The sequence below is a fragment of the Rhamphochromis longiceps genome, linkage group LG8 (assembly GCF_057381845.1).
Source record: "Rhamphochromis longiceps isolate RC_006_pf linkage group LG8, R_longiceps_female_GT1.1, whole genome shotgun sequence".
NCBI lineage: Eukaryota > Metazoa > Chordata > Actinopteri > Cichliformes > Cichlidae > Rhamphochromis > Rhamphochromis longiceps.
In genome coordinates, this window is record NC_140564.1 from 19,825,383 (window position 1) to 19,844,805 (window position 19,423).

At 39.4% G+C, this 19,423-nt stretch overlaps 1 protein-coding gene across 1 annotated transcript; it reads left to right on the forward strand.

The window, feature by feature from the left end:
* Positions 1-568: 568 nt before the first annotated feature.
* Positions 569-15,913, forward strand: LOC146663569 (alpha-tectorin-like). Its single transcript, XM_085416413.1, has 24 exons — positions 569-614; positions 717-740; positions 1,949-2,064; positions 5,638-5,916; positions 6,017-6,112; positions 6,256-6,421; positions 6,672-7,072; positions 7,162-7,738; positions 7,831-8,414; positions 9,233-9,785; positions 9,878-10,476; positions 10,906-11,063; positions 11,291-11,691; positions 11,858-12,054; positions 12,233-12,628; positions 12,716-12,999; positions 13,257-13,534; positions 13,653-13,772; positions 13,909-14,093; positions 14,214-14,374; positions 14,659-14,910; positions 15,079-15,238; positions 15,341-15,443; positions 15,541-15,913. The coding sequence occupies exons 1-24, from the start codon at positions 569-571 to the stop codon at positions 15,669-15,671; spliced, it is 6,267 nt and encodes a 2,088-aa protein (XP_085272539.1). The 3' UTR covers positions 15,672-15,913.
* Positions 15,914-19,423: the final 3,510 nt, after the last annotated feature.

Genomic DNA, 19,423 nt, shown 5'->3' on the forward strand with positions numbered 1-19,423 from the left:
GTCCACATATGTGGACATCACATTTTGGGTTATTTAGACCAAAATACTCAATTTTGCTCTACATGGGCCTGATATCCACTTATGAGGACATTATACTGCTACTGTTCTATCAAAATTTTAAACGAATATCCTCATATGTGGCTCTTATTTTTCTTGAAAACAAAAATAAGGTAAAAAAAAATAAATCTGGTAATTCTTTGTTTTTACATTCATCTGGCCCCAATATGCCCAAATATCAAAGAGAAATTAAAAATGCACACCATGGAAGAGTTCGGGTGTTAGGAGGTTAAACTAAAATTATTTTCAGACTTCTCTGGGATTGTTTTATATTATTATTATGTGCTATTATATTATGTGTATGCTGAAATTTATAAAGATATGTTTAGATTTCACTAATATCGCACAGTAATGCCTATATTATTAGCTGAGAGTATTTCAGTGCACATCAACATTTAAACTTCAAAACATCTTCTGCCCTATAGGCTACTTAACAAATTATGTACATATACATGTTGCATACCCACTTTTTTATTTATGTATATTCATTCTGCAGGTTTGAGTTTGAGTTATGGCGGGTCAAACCCTATTGTTTTTGCTGCTTTTGGTGATTATAGGTGAGTATTAAATAAAATCAGCCTAATGATTTATTGTTGTTGTATTGATTAACGATGTGAGGATTCTCAGATTTGTATTCAAACACGTGCTTATTGTGATAGGCCATGTGAGTCCTCAGACAACAAGTAAGTGAAAGCTTTGATCACCTCTCTATAATTTATTAACATTCTCTTGGAGATCTATCTACTATCAAATAATATAAATAGTTAATCGATAATAGTTTGAGATTATACCAGTCGATAACAACAAAGACTACTTTGACAACTACTATAATCACTGTTTCCTAATTAAGTAGCTTTAAACTCATGATTTATGTATGTGAACTTGTATGTTTGTATTCATTTATATTTTTATCACAGGTGTGACACCAGGTGAGTCAACATACTTCTTTAATTAAAACTTAAGTTACTGAGTGCATACTTACAATATTGAGTAGCCTTAAATGTAATTCTTTCAAATGTATATATGTATTTATGTATCTATGTATTTATTTATCTGTCTGTTGTAGCAGGTCCTGTGACATCAGGTGAGTTAATATACTTCTTTAAATTATAACTTAAGTGAGCTTATTGCATTGTTGATTCCAACAATAAGCACCTTTAGAGGGAATCTTGTGTATTAGACACATATAGTGTCTTTACTTATTATTAGTATCAACTATATTACATTATATTTATATTATATAGCTGCCACTAGACAAGCATGTAAAAAGAAGTGAACAGAAAACACTAACAGTAATCCAAACTTTTTCCTCTGGCATCAAAATTTTAGCTGCACATGATTTTAATATAAGAGTTATCTCATCAGGTGGCTTTTTAGAATAATCAGATCTGAATTCAGTCTGAGGCCACCACCTCCTTGTTGGCTGTTGTTTTTTAGTTCTATAGTGTTCTGTTTTTGTGTTCTGATTTACTCTTCCTGCTATGACAGGCCAAAATGCTTTCAAAAGGATTTATTCTGGTTCTTCATGCTGTACAACCCCAATTCCAAAATAAAGTAATGGAATTGGAATCTAAACAACGATTTGCAAAGTGTTCCTTCATGTTTTCCTTTTTAGAATCACAGCTTTTATAAGATTTGTTGCTGCTATCAAATTTGAAATGAACCAATATATTTTTTTAATGGTACAGTTCTAAGTTCAAACTGTTTGTGTGTTTAATTTCAAATACATTGAAGTTTCTGAGTTTTGCAAATAACTTCAATGTGTTTTTAGTTACCTTTTTGACAGTAACTTTTTTGAAATTGGGGTTGTATTTATTAAGACACTGTATCTGTAGGATACAGTGTTTAAACTGCAGCATAATGGGGCAAATCCCCTTTTTACTCTTTTAAGGTACCCTCTATCCGATATCTGGAACAACAAGTGCTCGTTCAGACGATGGAAGTTCTCCTCTTATTGTCCTACAGCGTGCTTTCCTGTTTTTTGGACAGTCATATAATCAGATTTATGTAAGTAAAATATGTTTTGGAAAACTCAAACATCTTTGTTTTATACATCTGCATTTTAAATGCAGATGTATAAAATGTTCATTCTCCGGTTTGCAAATCAGTTACAACCACAGAGCTGAATTGTACATGCTTAAAAAAGAAAATGAAAAGAAAAAGAAAAAGAAAAGAAAATTCGCTGTTATGAAAGTAATAATGTATGTTCAATTTCAAAATTACTTGCCGACTTGTCATTTTCATCCAGTACCAAAATACATAAAAATAGTTGAATGCTTCTGTGTGGTGGAATGTAGGACCAATAATTACTTACAAGGAAAATGTAGCTGTACAGCAGTGATGATTTATCGTAGACTGCAAAAAAAGATGGCTGGATGTAGCTTTTGGGTCTGAAAGTGAAGTCAATGCTCGCAATATGTTCCTTAAATATATGTTTTTTCTAGTGACCACCAGGGGACAACTCACATAGTTTGACAAAGGCAGCTATTTAGTAAGAGTCCCACATGTTAATGTGTGCATATATACATATGTGTGCATCAGGTCACTCTTTGAACATCTTTCAGCTTTTGCCACGTGTGGAGACCAAACACTGTTTGGTATTTCTGCCACCTCTGCATATCCCCACATCAGGTAGCAAGTTAATGCAGGGTGTCATTCCTTTCCACCAAAAGCTTACTTTATGAATCACAATAGGTTACCAAATTGTTAGTGATTCTTAGTCACTATTAAAGACACTATTAAAGTGCTGTCAGAGTTTGTTGTTGCATACAGTTAATTATACATGACTGCAGTGCAAGATGGTGCGGCTTCCCCCTGTGGGGCGAGGGCACCTGGACCTGGGATATAGAGTATGGTTGGGGGTTGTGATTGTGTGTACAGTGTCCATTAGTGTTTGTCTTCACGTTAGGTGAGTGCTGAGTATTGGTACGTGTGCATGAGGGAGGGAATGCATGTTTGTGTCTGTGTGTGCCTGTACGTCTGTGTCTCTATGTCAGGTCGGGACTTAGACTCCACCTCTCTGGGAAGGAGGCCTAGCTTTTTTCTTTTCCTTCCTCCCTTTCCTATCCCCCAGCCATGTCTGTCCCATCTTTAACAACTAAAAATATAATAAAATAAATAAATAACAACAACAAAGATGGATCAAATGGACCACTATGGTAAGGCCGTGATGATCCACTTGGTAAAGTAAATCTGTAGGGTATCTTTGTTGGCCTTCAGACAAAAATTTTGATGTCTAAAGAACCAAACGGGACAGGCAAAAAAAATAAAACTTCCGCCCCAAAAAGTTGTAATAAAGGTTAAACAAAAGAAAGAAAGAAAACTCCTAGTATTCTCTAGATAAAAATTAGACATTATTTCTGGTACACGTCTTTGAATTCTGTCTGTAGGAGACATTCAAAGTTGGTTAAGTGAACCATTGTGTTTACATTGATGAGTTCATGCGGTCACAAAAAAATTGACAGGGTATTGGTCTTCTGCATAGAACTTTGCGATCACCAGCTAATGATGAAATTTACTTCACCTGGGCACAAGCAGATCCTAATGCAGATCTGTAATGTTTATTTTAGGGTGGATCTACTTTCTCAGATAGACCCCTTTATCATCAGCTGGTTTATAACACATAGATAGTAGTGGTCAGAACTATCCGCTAAAGCTTTGCAGTGTGGCCATTTATCTTTTACATGCAATCTATGGGCAAAATCAGCTCAAACAATTTGCACTGTGTCACTAATAAGTAAAATTCCAGTTTTTGCCAAATTAGCTCATGTTTGTTCTGGGCATTGAACTAAAGCATTTTAACAGTAAGCAATCTCTTATACTGGAATATGGATGAGTCAGAAAACGAGCAATGGTATTTTATCTCCAGCTAACTAAACTAGTATAAATATGATAGGGGTGCAACAATACTCGTATCGATATTGAACCGTTCGATACAGTGCTTTCGGTTCGGTAGGCATATGTATCGAACAATACAAAATTTTAAATTTATTTTATCAACTTTCCTTCTGACGATGCTGTCTGTGTTGAGCGCTCAGTGGATCTGCGCTCGATAGTGCAGCCTAGGCGGAGTAGTCGAACGCAGATTCACTGAGCGCAGTGCAAGCTGGCGAGACAGAAGTTAAGCTCTCCTTGCAACATGGCAAATTGAACCTCCCCCACTCTCATTCAGATCTGGCGTTTGGAACTATTTTGGTTTTCATGTGACGTATGACCCTGAAGGTAAGCGTGTCATGGACTAAAGTAAAACAGTATGTTGGATGTGCCACGCAATGCTCAGTTACATTGGTGGGAACTAGTGCGTTAGCGCAGTTAGCTCGTTAACGTGTTGGCCGTCCAGCCCCACGCACGGAGCGATCTGCGGTAGCTCGTTAACAGAGATTTGCTGTGTTGTGGCGTTAACGTCATTTCAACGAGATTAACGCTGACAGCACTAGTGGGAACACAACGAATATGACTGCACATTTACGCCGACATCATCCTAGTGCAAAGACAAGTGGAAGCAGACAAAAACAACAAGCACGCATGCTACAAACTTTACCCAAGTCATTTAGACAGCTGTTAGCACATGATTCTCCTTATGGGGACCTGATATGTTTAATATGCTGCTGAGAATATAGCCCAGAAGAAGCGTATAGTATAGCTTTTATTTTGGAAAGAGCCATTTCTCTGTAATAAACTCTTTTCCAAAGATGAGTGATTTCTCGATCAGATAGATTTATTAATTTTTATTACTTTGTTGTTTCAGCAACATTAAATTTAAAAACTGTACTTTTAAGTTAAAATATATATTTATAATTTTAATAAATGACAAATTAAAAAGGCATGAACATTTTTTTTTGGATCGAAAAAATATCGAACCGTACCGTGAATTTTGTGTATCGTTGCACCCCTAAAATATGAGGAATGGCAAGCACAAAGCTAACATTATCTTCATAGTTGCAAACTAGGTATAGAGTACTTAAATATCAACTTATATTTTGAGATTTAATGTTTTTAATGAGTCAAAAGTATTTTGTTCATCTTTGTGAATCTGGCTCATTACCCCGTCAGTGAGTGATTATTGTTTCCTCTATTTATTTATACTACGCTACAGGTATAGTATAGGTTTGAATGGTACAATTTGATATCCCTGTGTTGGTGCTGTTCCTATATCATCATAATAATGCTCGTCCAGGGCCAACATCGCAACTGATCATGAGCATGTCTGCAAATTGAGTTCGCATTAGTCAAGAATCTGGCTAATGCTATTAAAAACTATCACTAGCAAATCAGCAAGTAACATAAATTTGGCCAACAGCAAACTTAACCCTGACAATGTATTTATTAAAATGTTTTTCCTTACATTACATACACATCCTTACATTTCCTTACAAAGACATAATATTACAACAACGTGACTGGTCAGTTGTAATATTGATCCTGGACCATAATTACTATGATGATGCAGGAACAAGACCAACACAGTGATATCAGATCCACCATTTTAATAACAAGTGATCAACACCTGTGTCTGAAGTGCCTACAGTTGATACCTAATTTATACTGGTTTTGACTTACAAGAATGTTTTTATTTTCTAGGTAAACCACAATGGGCATCTGACCTTTGATGCATCATGGTCTAGCTTCACCCCGCAACTGTTTCCAATGTATAGATCCAGAGACATCATCGCTCCATTCTGGACAGATTTAGACAACAGAGGAAATGGTCAGATCTACTACAACCAATACACCAGCGGCAGTGTTCTCCAGCAAGCTACACAGGACATTAATCAATACTTTCCAGGACTCAATTTTAATGCAAACTGGGTCTTTGTTGCAACTTGGTATCAGGTTGCCTATTTTCCAACGAGTGGAACAGTAAGTCACCTCTTACTAAATTATGCAATCAATATGAAGCATAGGGTTATAATACCTATGAATATATATACTTTAAAAACAAGAAGTTGCTTTTTTTCAGCAAACAACAGTCCAAGCTGTCCTGATATCGGGTGGCCAGTACTCATTTGTGTTGATGAACTATGGGCAAATAGCCTACACAGCATATTCTATACAGGTTGGTACCATTTAAAATATAATATAGTAAAAACATATATTTTTAGTTTTTGTGGCCATCTCTTACTTTAAGTTAAATGCAGGGATATGTAAATACAAAATAACCATGCAATTATTTTTAACAGTGTGACATGTCATTTTCAGGCTGGATATGACACAGTCAATTCTGTTCACCATTTTTCCATCCCTGGATCATTCTCAGGAAACGCAACAGGACAGTTCTCAAATTTCCGTCTCAGCAGCAATGTCCATGTGCCCGGTCGCTGGGCCTTCAGGACAGACCATGGATCAAGAGGCTGTACTTTCAACAGTAAGATCTGAGCTAGAGAACAATCATCATAGCCAGCTGATCAAAATTCTACGAGAATTCTATGAGAAGAATGTTATTATATTAAATGACAATCCCCCTCTCTAGCCCTTCATTTTTTGATCTTCACTCTGTGAAAACAATAAACAAAAATGAATCCTAAAATTTAAAAATGAACACTGTTTGAGTAGTAAGAATCTCTTCAAGTTGAAGTAAAAAAATGTAAAGTATTCATTTTTCTATTGTTTCAAAGGTTTACCAGTGCAGCTTGGTGATTCCTTCTGGAGTGACAGGACCTGTGCACAGAAGTGCACATGCACCTCAGCAGGCCTGCAGTGCCGCAACCAGCCGTGCTCCTTTTCACAGATCTGCCAGCAAACTTCCTTCCAGTTTTCTTGCCAGACAGTGCAGAGACGCACTTGCACCATAAGTGGTGATCCCCATTACTACACCTTTGATAACCGAGTGTTCCACTTTCAGGGCACTTGCACCTATGTTCTGTCTGAGCAATGTAATAGTGGACTGCCCTACTACAGAGTAGAAGGCAAAAATGAGCACAGAGGCAGTACTCAAGTCTCTTGGACACGACTGGTAAAAGTGCATGTCTACAATGACACAATTGAGCTTGTCAAAGGACGTCGTGGTCAGGCAAAGGTATGGAATAAGAATCAAGTTTAAACTTACGGTGATATGTGTTTGTGACATGTGTGTTTTACTCTTTCTGTATGCTGGTGTTTTTACAGGTTAATGGGAACTTTGCATCCACTCCATTCTCCCTTAGCAATGGCACCGTGCAGGTTTATGAGTCAGGTTTTTCTGTGGTCGTCAGCACTGACTTTGGTTTAGTGGTGTCTTATGACACAAATCATTATGTCCAGATCAGCTTGACCTACACTTATCAGAATACAACATGCGGTCTTTGTGGAAACTTCAACAATCAACCTCAAGATGACTTTCGCACACGCCAGGGCCAGCTTGTGAGCTCTGATGTGGTTTTTGCTAACAGCTGGAGAGCATCAGGGGATGATGAGCCTGGTTGTGAGGCACAGTGTGGAGGTCTGGCCTGTGCTGGCTGCACTGCACAACAGACAGCATTGTACAGCAACACTGACCACTGTGGTATCCTCAGCAGTAGTTCTGGACCTTTTGCTGCTTGCCATCAGCAACTTCCTCCACAGTCCTTTGCGGACAGTTGTCTGTATGATCTGTGTGTAGGAGGAGGGTACCAACCTATTCTCTGTCAAGCCTTAAGTGTGTATGCAAGTCAGTGTCAACAAAATAATATTCGGCTGCAAAGCTGGAGGAGAACCGGCTTTTGTGGTATATTAACACATTTTTTAAAAATTATTTCAAAATATAATTTTATTAAAATGCCACAGATGCTAAAATCTAATTTTTCCTCTTCTTTCTAGAAATCCCATGCCCAGCCAACAGCCACTTTGAGTCTGAAGGCACAGGATGTCCAGCTACTTGTCTCAATCCCAACTCCACCCACAACTGTCCTCTCCCTGTGCAAGAAAGCTGCATCTGTGATTCAGGCTACATCCTCAGTGGTGGGGTCTGCGTCCCTCATGCCGAGTGTGGCTGCAGCTTTGAGGGCCGTTACTACCGCTCTGGACAAACTGTAATACTAGATGAAAACTGTGGGAGACGTTGTAGCTGCAGTTATGGCTCCATGACTTGCCACTCTCATGGTTGTGGGCCATTTGAATCATGCAGGGTGGAGGATGGAGAAAGAGGATGCAGACCAAATAGCTATGAAACATGCTGGATCAGAGGCCCAGGGTCATATCAGACATTTGATGGACTGACATACCAATATCCTGGGGCGTGTCAATTGACACTTGCCAAAGTTATGGGACTGTCCAGTCACCCAAACTTCACGGTGACAGCAGAAAAAGTGCCAAGAAACCAGCAAGGCTTTTCCAATGTGCTAAAGTTTGAGGCAGAGGGGACACAGGTCTCAATTGAGATGGAAATAAACGGCAAAGTTCAGGTAAATGACAGAAATACAATTGAAAGTCATTGTAGATTAATGTGTCATAATGAAAGACACAAAAAAAAGTTGACACAAGCAGATAAGCTACTAATAATAGAGAATCATTAAGTAGAGATCACTCTGTACTTATGCGGACATTATTCTACATTGTTGTTTTCATTGTAAGCAGAATATTACACCAGAAAATCTGAAATAGGAAAGGTTACCTTTAAATACTGTCACTTAGCTTTGAGTTGCTTTTTTCCCCTATAAGAATGAATTCCTTTATAGTGTACCAAAATTATTCATTTTATATTCACTTTTACTTTTTAATTTAGTATGATGTTATTTAACTAACTATCAATTTGTCCTACTGATATACTCCTTCATTTAAACAGACCATCACATCACAGGCTGCCATATGATCATTATAGTATGACACTTTTATAGTACGACAGTATAGTAAATACAACAGATGTTGATTATAGTGGTGTATATTGAAGCATTTGAAACAATTGGCACTTTAAAGCATAATAAATTAAAACAGTCAGGATGTAAGATAGACAGAAAAGGCTGTTGCAGAGTTTTGGAGCTGCATTAAGGAAGACCAGTTAGCTCTAAGAGTCAATCTGGAAATTGTTACAAATAAAAATGATCTAATATAATAGCTCCAAACTGGTTGTTTGGTAAAAAAAAAAATTATCTACTACATTCTACAATAAGTACCAAGCTTAGGACTTATTGGGAAATGACAGATGGAAACATCATTAACAAAATGGTCTTTACTTAAAAGTGTTATTATAATTATTATGACTGACTATTTTAATGCCTTTTAGGTGGCTGGTCAGGTGATCAGGCTGCCTTTCAGTGCTGGGTCCAATGGAATCCAAATTTTCTACAGCAACCTGCGCAGTGTCATCATTCGCACCTCCTTTGGTGTAACTGTGCAGACAGTCTGGCCTCACTTTGTCCGTGTCACTGCTCCTGGTGTCTACAGCGGTTCACTGGGTGGACTCTGTGGTAACTACAATGGTCGTCCGCATGATGACTTCCGCACACCCAACGGTGTCCTGGTCAACAGTTCTCAGGACTTTGGAGACAGCTGGCGAGTTGGCTCTCTGGCTGCTCACTGTGTGGAAAGCAGAGGTCATGATCCTAGGACCGATTTTAATTCTAGTCAGTACTGTGGCATTCTCAGATCACCAGATGGGCCATTTGTACCCTGTTGGTCTGTGGTTGACCCAAGGCAGCAGGTGGATGTATGTGTGGAGATCATGAGGGGCTCTAACAATCCAGCATCAACTCTGTGTGACGTTCTACGAGATTATGCACTAATGTGTCAACAGAAGGGTGTTGCCTTAGGACAATGGAGAAATGCAACTGGCTGTGGTAAGCATTCAACTGTTTTTGAATTAATTCTAGCCACGATCTCCAAATGTTTAAAAATGCTTTCATATGTTAACCTGTTTGTTCTTCTCCAGCACTAACCTGCCCATCAAACAGCCATTATGAACTCTGTGGAACCTCTTGTCCTTCTGCTTGCCCCAGCCTCTCTTTCCCCTTCACCTGTGATAGTGTGTGCCAGGAGGGCTGTCAGTGTAACAGTGGTTTTATCCTCAATGGTGACCAGTGTGTTCCACCAACATCTTGTGGATGCTATCATCAAGGACGCTATCGCGAAAGTGGTGAGCAGTTCTGGGATGGTGAACAATGTCAGAGCTTGTGTACCTGTAACGGAAATACAGGGAACGTCCACTGTACTCCCAACTCCTGTGGGCCCCAGGAGTCCTGCCGTGTGGTGGAGGGCGGGTTTGGCTGCCATCCCAACCCTTCTGGCACGTGCTCTGCCTCTGGAGACCCTCACTATTTCACCTTTGATCGTAAGGCTTATGACTTCCAAGGAACATGTCGCTATGTTCTGGTGACCCTTTGTAATGCCACTGATGAGCTGAATCAGTTTTCTGTGGAAGCTAAGAATGAGGCATTGAATGGGTTGCCAGTTTCAGTCACAGCAGAAGTTTTCGTGAATGTGTGGGGCTATCATGTGCACATGTCAAGATACAACAGGGGTATGGTAGAGGTGAGCGGAACTGTTTCTGAACAATTACTCATATTTTACATTATAAAAAGCAAAATTTAAAGCCACAGACAGTTACAGATGAACCTACCATGAGAGAGACCTCCACTTAACTGCAAAGTATTGTTAGAAAATGGACAACAAAAAATTGCTGTAAAGGAATGTTAAAGAGAAAGTAGTCTGGAAACTTCAATTTCTTCACTAGAGAGCCTCACTGAATTTATTTTTAACAATGAGCTATCACTTACACTTGTAGGGACAGTAATAAAAAATAACCAAATGTGAGAGACCCTTGGTAAATAATTGCCATGTGCTGTTGGTCATTGTGCTGCTATTACATTTGTTTAGTGCTGACATATGACTACGGATAAAGGGCATATGAATAAAATTAAATATTTTTGGCTTTCCTAAATTGTCCTTCCAATGTCCCAGGTAAATGGAATAACACAGAATGTACCAATTCTCTTGAATGGAAGTCGAGTATCTATCTTTGCCAGTGGATCTCGAACAATTGTCCGCACTGATTTTGGCTTAAGCGTCATATACGATGGATGGAGTACAGTTTCTATCACTGTGCCTCCAAATTACAGGTATCTGCCATTCATCTTCGCTCAAAATCAGCTGGTGTTGCAATTACTCACACACTCACACCTTTAAAAGTGTTCATAGTTGTGCACTACCACACTTTTATAACATAATTCGAATGTACAGGATTTTATTTGGCTCAGAATGGTCTTTTGGGGTGTCCCATAAGATTGATAATCCTCCCCACAGTAAAACCAATGAATCTGTTTTATCTTACTGTTCTCATCAAAAGGGGAAAAACATGTGGACTTTGTGGAAACTTCAATGGAAATTCAAATGATGACTTCTACACCCCATCTGGAATAACAGTCGCATCTCCAGATGAGTTTGGGAGAGCCTGGAAGGTCCCAGGAAACTACACCTGCAGTGATGGATGCGGCTCATCATGTCCGAGATGTCCCAATGAACAGCCCGCTAGAGATCAATGTGAGGTGATCCAGGCAGCTGATGGGCCCTTCAGTTTCTGCCACGAGGAGGTGGACCGTGCACCATATTTCAACGACTGTGTGTTTGACGTGTGTGTGGCAGGAAATCGAGGTCATGACCTCCTTTGCAGGGCTCTTGAAACATATGTTAGAGCCTGTCAGTCTGCTAATGTTCGAATCTACCCTTGGAGACAAAATACCACCTGCGGTGAGTGAACCTGCCATTGTGTTGCTGATATAGTATCAAGCACAAGAAAATAAAATGCTTCTTTTTTGTTGTTGTTTTTGTAAGTGTGTTGAAATATGGTGTCTAAGTTTCATGACTGTTTTTTTTAACCACCTGACATCCATCTTTTGCTTTCTTGATTTTTTAGCACTGGACTGTCCAGCCAACAGCCATTATGAGCTGTGTGGTACTGACTGTGGCCACACCTGTGCCAGCAGTAATGATACCACCTGTGAACGGGCTTGCTCTGAGGGATGTTTCTGTGACGAAGGCTACCGCAGGAGTGGAACCAGTTGTGTCCCAGTGGAACGCTGTGGCTGCCAGTATAATGGATTCTACTATAATGTAAGTTCTACAAAGAACCATAGAGCTATATAAAAGAGGGATATAGTTTAAAGGTTTTAATTGCATAAATGAGTTGAGCAGATAATTAACAATGACAGCTTGGCAACAGTAAATACATGGTAGGCTTTACTATAAACTGCGGTTATTCTTCCTCTTTTTGTTACATTCTCTCACACAGGCTGGCGAGTCCTTCTGGACAGACGGTTGCTCACAGAGATGTGAATGTCACGCTCCAAATGACCTGCGATGTTCTGCCTCGTCTTGCACTCCTGCACAACAGTGCTCCATCAGAGACGGCCAGCTGGGCTGTTACGATGCCATGTCCACCTGCACAGTGTGGGGGGATCCACACTACATCACCTTTGATGGAGCAGTGGCTCATTTCCAGGGAACTTGCTCCTACATCATCGCTGAGAGCACAAACCATGGCACCAATGAAACCCAGTTTCAGGTGATAGCCACCAACAATCACCGTGGAAACAACCGTGTGTCATTTGTGTCTGCAGTGGACATATACCTCTCAAATCATCCAGAAAGTGTGCACATCAGGATCGGACCCAATAAAAGAGTAACGGTAAATACTAAGCTTTCTATGTTTCGCTCATATGAACACCTTCACAGCAGGTACTTTGCATGTCTCTCATAACGCTTGTTCTTCTAGGTAAATAGTGGAGAAGTGTCTCTTCCCACCTCTGCAAGAACTTTAGCTCAGGTGGTAAGGGAAGGAAGCTACATAGTTGTCGATGCACTTGACCTGGCGGTCCAGTTTGATGGCCAGAGTACTTTGTTGGTAAGAATCGCCCAAAACCGTCAAAACAGAGTCACAGGTATGTGTGGAAACTTCAATGGCGACTCTGGGGATGACAAAGTCTCACCCAATGGCACACTGGCACAAAATGACAATGACTTTGGACAGAGCTGGAAGTCAACAAGAAGCCAACCAGGGTGAGCTGTTTGGAACTTCTTTAGGATATTCCAAAAATAGAGTCTTGTTGACCTTCATCAACTCATATAACATAATGTCTTGCTTTGAATGAGAAGATTTTATGGACATTTAAGGACAACAGCATATATATTACATCCCAGTAAAAATAATAAATGTACCGTTGTGTTGAGTGTGAATTGGGAGTGTAGATGTACAGGACATTTTACCAAAGTACACAAAATTTCCCAAAGTGTTAAACATATAATGTCTTTTCCAGATGTGGGTCTACTGATCAAAGAAGTGGTGATGGACTGAATGACTGCACCTTTAGAGAAGAATACTCCCAACTCTGCAGTGTCATCACCAACACCACCGGTCCATTCAGAGCCTGTCACCTGCACTCTGACCCCGAGCCATTTTTCACTTCCTGTGTCTATGACCTCTGCCTCTACACTCCAGCCAATGGCATGCTGTGTTCTGCTGTCTCAGCCTATGAGAAAACCTGCTCTGTTCTAGGGCTAGACATCCCTGACTGGCGCTCTGGTTTACTGTGTGGTAAGTTTGTGCTGGATAATTAAGTGATGTCTTTTTGATGTCTTTTGATAGAGCTTAACAGGTTTTTCTTGAAAGATTGGCTTTGTTTTATTGTACTCCTGTCACTCTTCTTCTGCAGAGGAGTCAGACCCATGTGAACAGCTGGACTGCACAGAGTACGAGTGGTGTGGTAAGAAGGACGGTGTCTATGGCTGCTTCTGTGATGAACACCATGACCGAGGCAACAGTGAAAGCTATGGTGAAGGAAGCTCCTATTTAAACCTTGTTTTATTTTTGGGTCATTGGCAATGGTACTGCAGTGCAGTTTGTACAAGAAAAATGGGATTTGTTAGTTATTTGTTTTCTTATTCTTCTTTTTAAACTTGTATTAACAGACTCAACCATCACTTGTGCCAGTAGTTCAGGCACCATGTCCGTGTCCCGTTGTCAGCTATTTGAGGCTGGCTTTCACTCTGATGCCCTCCATCTCCGAGATGAATCCTGCAATGGGACTCTTGAGTATGGTCGACTGGTTTTCCACTTTGACAATGACAACCATCTGTGTGGGACAGCACTCAGGGTACAGTTATAAAACCAAAATATTATGGATAGTCACTGTTATTATACATGTCATGTTTTGTCATTTATATTATAAATGACATCATATTCAATTTGTAATGTTTTGTTTTTTTAATTTTAGAGCAACGGAACACATTTCATGTATGAGAACATCGTCCAGGGTTTTGTGGATCCTCATGGAAGTCTTATCAGCCGCCAGAGGAGCATCAATCTGCGTTTCTGCTGCGAATACCCCCTGAATCAGGCCCTGTCTATGGCTGTGGGCATCAATCCTGTAGAAAGGTAACAATACATCTCCTATGCATTATATACAATACTTAGATTCGATTTTTATATATTCCAGTGTTTTATGTAATTAAATGTGCACTTCAGGCATCTTTTGGGAACTTATTTTGAAAGATAGTGCTTTAAGATCACAATACTGACAATGAGACAAAATAAAAACATGAAAATGAGAACGTCATTTTTGCCGCACATTAACATTACACTTTTTGATATTCATGCATGTTAATAATGTTCATCATTTAATAATGAACTCATTTGTAGTATTATTATGTTTTTTGTAGCATCATTAGGAAGAAGATTGCAACCGGTCAAGGACAGTACAGCATGAGAATGATCCCCTTCCAGGACCCTGGCTTCCGCTTCCCCTTCAGCAGTGACACAAACATACAAATGGAAATAGATCAGAGGTTATATGTGGCGGTGAGAACAGAAGGAGTGGATCAAAGCCAGATCTCCACTATTTTGGACTCCTGCTGGGCCACACCAGTCAACATGCCAAATTACCCCGTCCGCTGGGATCTTATTACTGCAGAGTAAGAGCACGTTTGCAGTGTCACCTTGTCTTAGTATACTTTATTAAAAACTTGAAAGAATCAGACCCAGACAGACCTCTCCTCGGTTTTTCTCCAATTCTTCCTCATAATGAATTCTGCTGCTTTGCTTTATAATGTGGGATATTTAAACGTCTGCCTGTCTTCCAGGTGTCCCAATGAAGCCGATGGAACGGTAGAGCTGATTCAGAACGGCATCTCTACTGAGGCCCGATTCTCCTTCAGGATGTTCACTTTTACCAACTATTCATCCATTTACCTTCACTGCAATGTCCACCTGTGTCTTTTGAGACACAACAATTGCACAGCTGTACGTACCACTGTTTTAAATTCTTATTGGTTTTCATTTTTACCTAATAAATTTAAAAACTGTTAAATCTGCAGAAGCCTATAAACATTTTTTTTCTCTCAGCGCTGTTACCCGGGTTACCACAGGCGAGTTCGGAGGGATGCATCCTTCCATGACACTTCATCCATCTCACTTGGACCGCTTGTTTCAAGGCCAGGTAGCAGAGGTACATTGAAGCTCTCCTGTCTCTTCACCTTGCACTCTTATTGATCACATAAAGTTCACGGATAAAGTAAATGTAAACTTTGGTTCTTCTCTTGCAGACCCAGTGATGCAATTAAACAGTGGCCAAAGCCAGGTGACACCTCTGCTGGCCCTGCTGGCCAGTTTGATCCTAGCCAGCATGCTGGTAACCCTGCTGGTCAAACGGTTTGCTCCCAAAATTCCAGTCTAGAAACTGCCAAAACTCTGGAGATCAAAAATGATCCATATTTTGAAAATCATTCATTATTCAGTTACTTTTAAATGGTATTTTTCATCTGAGTGTTGTCTTTGTCTTTCTTGAGGAGTGTTTCTTTAGTTGTGGTAAGGTTTGCAGTAAGTTGGCTTTAAATCTAAATGGGATAAAATATGTGTGATATTAAAGTTTTAACCTTCTTGTTGCATTCACTGTTTGTTGATAAGATTAACTTGTTCTTGGTTTCTGTGTGAGATTTTTATAATTAAATCTACATCATAATTAAAATAATGATGTATAATCAAGGGCAAATCAAGGATTAAATAAAGTATTTAGTGCACATATACTTGTCTCTCAGAAACGCAACCAACACTACTTTGGATTTACAAAATAATGTGATAGTACAAAGTGAAGTAAAATAAACTGGGTACCTACTGTTTGAGCTACAATTTAATATCATAACATGATTACTATTTTTGCTTCGTTTTATCAGTTGAAATAAAAGTTAATGAATAATCACCTAAATGTATCACAAATCATTCATAATATGTAATAAAAATCTGATTATGAACAATGTCTATTTTTTTTTATCTCCAGTAAGATCATACAGTAAAATGTGTTGCTGAATAAAGTCTCACTTAGTCATTCTGTTATTGAAGTAGAAGGCCAAGTTGATCTTTAGCACCCAGCTGCAACCCGCAATACTGTTATAGATTTTTATCCATGTTTATTTTTGGAGTAAAGGTATTTGTGCACAATATGCAATCTTTGCTGTCACAATTCCACAAATCAGTGACTCATCTGTTAAAACATTTGTGCTTATGATTCTAAATTGAGAGTAGGAATGATCACCCAAATAACATAGTTTTAATTGTTGCTCATTGATTGTTAAGCGCATCTGTGCTTGTTTGTTGCAAGCGTTACCTTTAAGACATTGTAGCTTAAACCTATTCGCTGGAACGTTCAAGACAATTTAATTACACAGCAAAGCAAGACAAGAGTAGGCAAAGTTGTTTTTGTTTCTCGTGCACGGGAGAGAACTGGACAAACGCCGTTCCTTCGCTTGACCCCAGTCGCTCTCGTCCGCTCCCCCGTAACACTGCTTTTTTATTGAGGTTACATGAATATACATAGGTTCATTAACATATGACGTCTACATACACACAAAGAGTACCTTGCCTGTGCGTTGTGTAAGTGTGTGTGTGGTCTGGAAGTCCAGCAGTTCATCTAAACAAAAGGCACTTAGAGTAAAACAGATATAGATGTGTTTGCTATACCATATATCAGCAAGAAAAGATAAAACCTTGCTCATGATCCCAAGAGGTGTGTGATCTATGCCAGAACACTCTGGAGAGGAGTGAACGCACCCCCCTCTTCATGCTACACAGAGTTGTTACAGACCTCCTAGGATGAGACATTCTTTCAATCTACAAATGATTATATACTTCTAAGCATATATGAGTAGATATTTCTAACCATAAATGACAATCGACAATATAAACCTGACAGACATAATGACCTATTTAAGGCTTGGCTTGATAGCATTTATTATAAGACATTTTTCCTCCTTCCCTGCTCAACAAAAATTGGGCTGTCACCACAAATTCAGGCCACAAATTCTTACTATGGTTAATTATTAGAATCAAGAACTCATGAAGGAAAGGAAAATACCGGGAAAATCAACTTGGATTACAGTTACAGGAGTAAAAACATTAGACCCACCTGCTTAAATGATGCTTTGCCCATGAAGAGGTTTTGATTGTGGCATTCATAATACTTTAACAGAAAAGTGGCAGTGATTTGAAGGCAAGATTCACAATGACTTATGTGAATCCACAGATCCATGTGAATATTGGGCAGTGTGTTTGCCTGACAAATTTCCTTTTACTTACTTTGTTCATTTACAACATGGTGATTATGTTTAACAGTTATCTGTCGCACTCTCTCGTGATATTTCCATGACGTGGCTAGCACATGCACTGGTGTTTGAAAAGTTGAACTTTTCTCAGGATTTCAACACAAGCACTGTAAGTGAAGCAACCAATGTCACGTTCAGTTTCTAATTGTCTTCCCCATGTGATGTTTTTGTGTAATGTATGTATGGTCGGAGGGTAAGATGGCGCCGCCATTGCGTGCAATAGGTCGGCAGCCTTAACATGAAATTTCCCACTCGTGGGACTAATAAAGGTATCTTATCTTAATTATATGAGTGCTGGAACTGTAGATGTGTAAATACTGCACTGGGTGAACTTTGACGGGAAGCCAGGAATTATTGGGTTGGGTGAAAGCCAACTTGATGGTGGAGTAATGAATAGGTTGAGCCTGCACACAGCTTTAAACCTGTTCTTACTCTAAGTAGGCTAATGCTGTGCAATAATTGCTGACCTAAATACATAAGAGAAACAATTATTATCCACATCCCATTGTCATCATTGCTGCCAGGACATTTCATGTTATTCCTATCAAAGCTATTGTTTATTCTGATAAATTGCAAAGATTATGTGATGATTATGATTACTATGTGATTGATATTAGTTTCATTTCTCAGTAAATGAAAATGAAAGAATGAAAGGAGGAATGTACCCAAAAGGAGCCGCGCAACCTGCACAAGGCCCACATTTTTGTTTTTTACTTATGGTATCTTGAATACTTGGATGAGTGACAAAACGTTTCTCCCACTGAAGACGCTACATCCAGATGAACAGAATCAACTTTTGGGCATTTACTTACCTGGATGATTGAGCATGTGTTACCGGCACCAGACCTAGGGGAATCTGGACCGGCAGCAAGCGGCACACAGGCTAGAGAGCACTGCGTAGCCAAGTATGAGCAAACTGTGGATTAATAGAGAGGACACCGAAGTTAGTGTCTTGCTCAGGCCGGAGCTCATTTATTTCTGCAATATATACACAATACAAATCACACTAGACCATGCATTCTTCCCATAAAATAACAGAGTTCATAAACAAAAATAAAGTTACAAATAGCATTCTCTCAAAAGTAAAATAAATACAAACTAAGTCAAAATAACTTTACATACTCACAACTTAAACAAAACATGGCTAAAGCATAACAACACCAAAATAACCCATCTCACATTCACACAACCTTTCCCCACACTCGCGTCATATACGCTATTACTTTTGAACATGGCGTCCCGTGAACGCAACACAACATGGCAGCAGACGACTGCAAACGTTGTTTCACCAACGAAAAGCTTTCCCCTTAACACATGTACTCAGTACTGCTTGGCTAACACTAAAACAAACACTACAACACATTTTCTGAAGTCGCAGGTTGCCATCGTCATAGCATATACTTATAGTGCTACGTAGCATTATAGCATTATGCAGATGACACAACAATACTCATTACAACATAATACCACAAAACAACATCAACACAATCATCTCAAAATATGGCCGAACAGTTGCTACTCAACTTACATGACATTAGGAACCAATTCGGTAACATAAAAGTTTGTATGTCAGTACCTACGGATTAATAGAGAGGACACCGAAGTTAGCGTACTGCTCAGGCCGGAGCTCATTTATTTCTGAGCTGCGCATGCACAGATCCTATAGCTAGAGTCAGGGTTCATACGCCTTTTTCAAGGTCCCTTTTCAAGCTTTTCCAGCAGTTTAATGTGTCGGTGCTGACGATAAACACATTTTGAATGAAAGCCGGGGAACTTTGGTATCACAGAAACATGTGGCTATTCTTTGTGACCATATGGATCGATCCCTCAT

Coding starts and splice junctions, on each gene's coding strand:
- LOC146663569 (XM_085416413.1), top strand. CDS start 569: ATGGCGGGTCAAACCCTATTGTTTTTGCTGCTTTTGGTGATTATAG. Junction 14,375..14,658: donor GGCATCAATCCTGTAGAAAG/GTAACAATACAT, acceptor TGTTTTTTGTAG/CATCATTAGGAAGAAGATTG. Junction 15,239..15,340: donor GACACAACAATTGCACAGCT/GTACGTACCACT, acceptor TTTTTCTCTCAG/CGCTGTTACCCGGGTTACCA.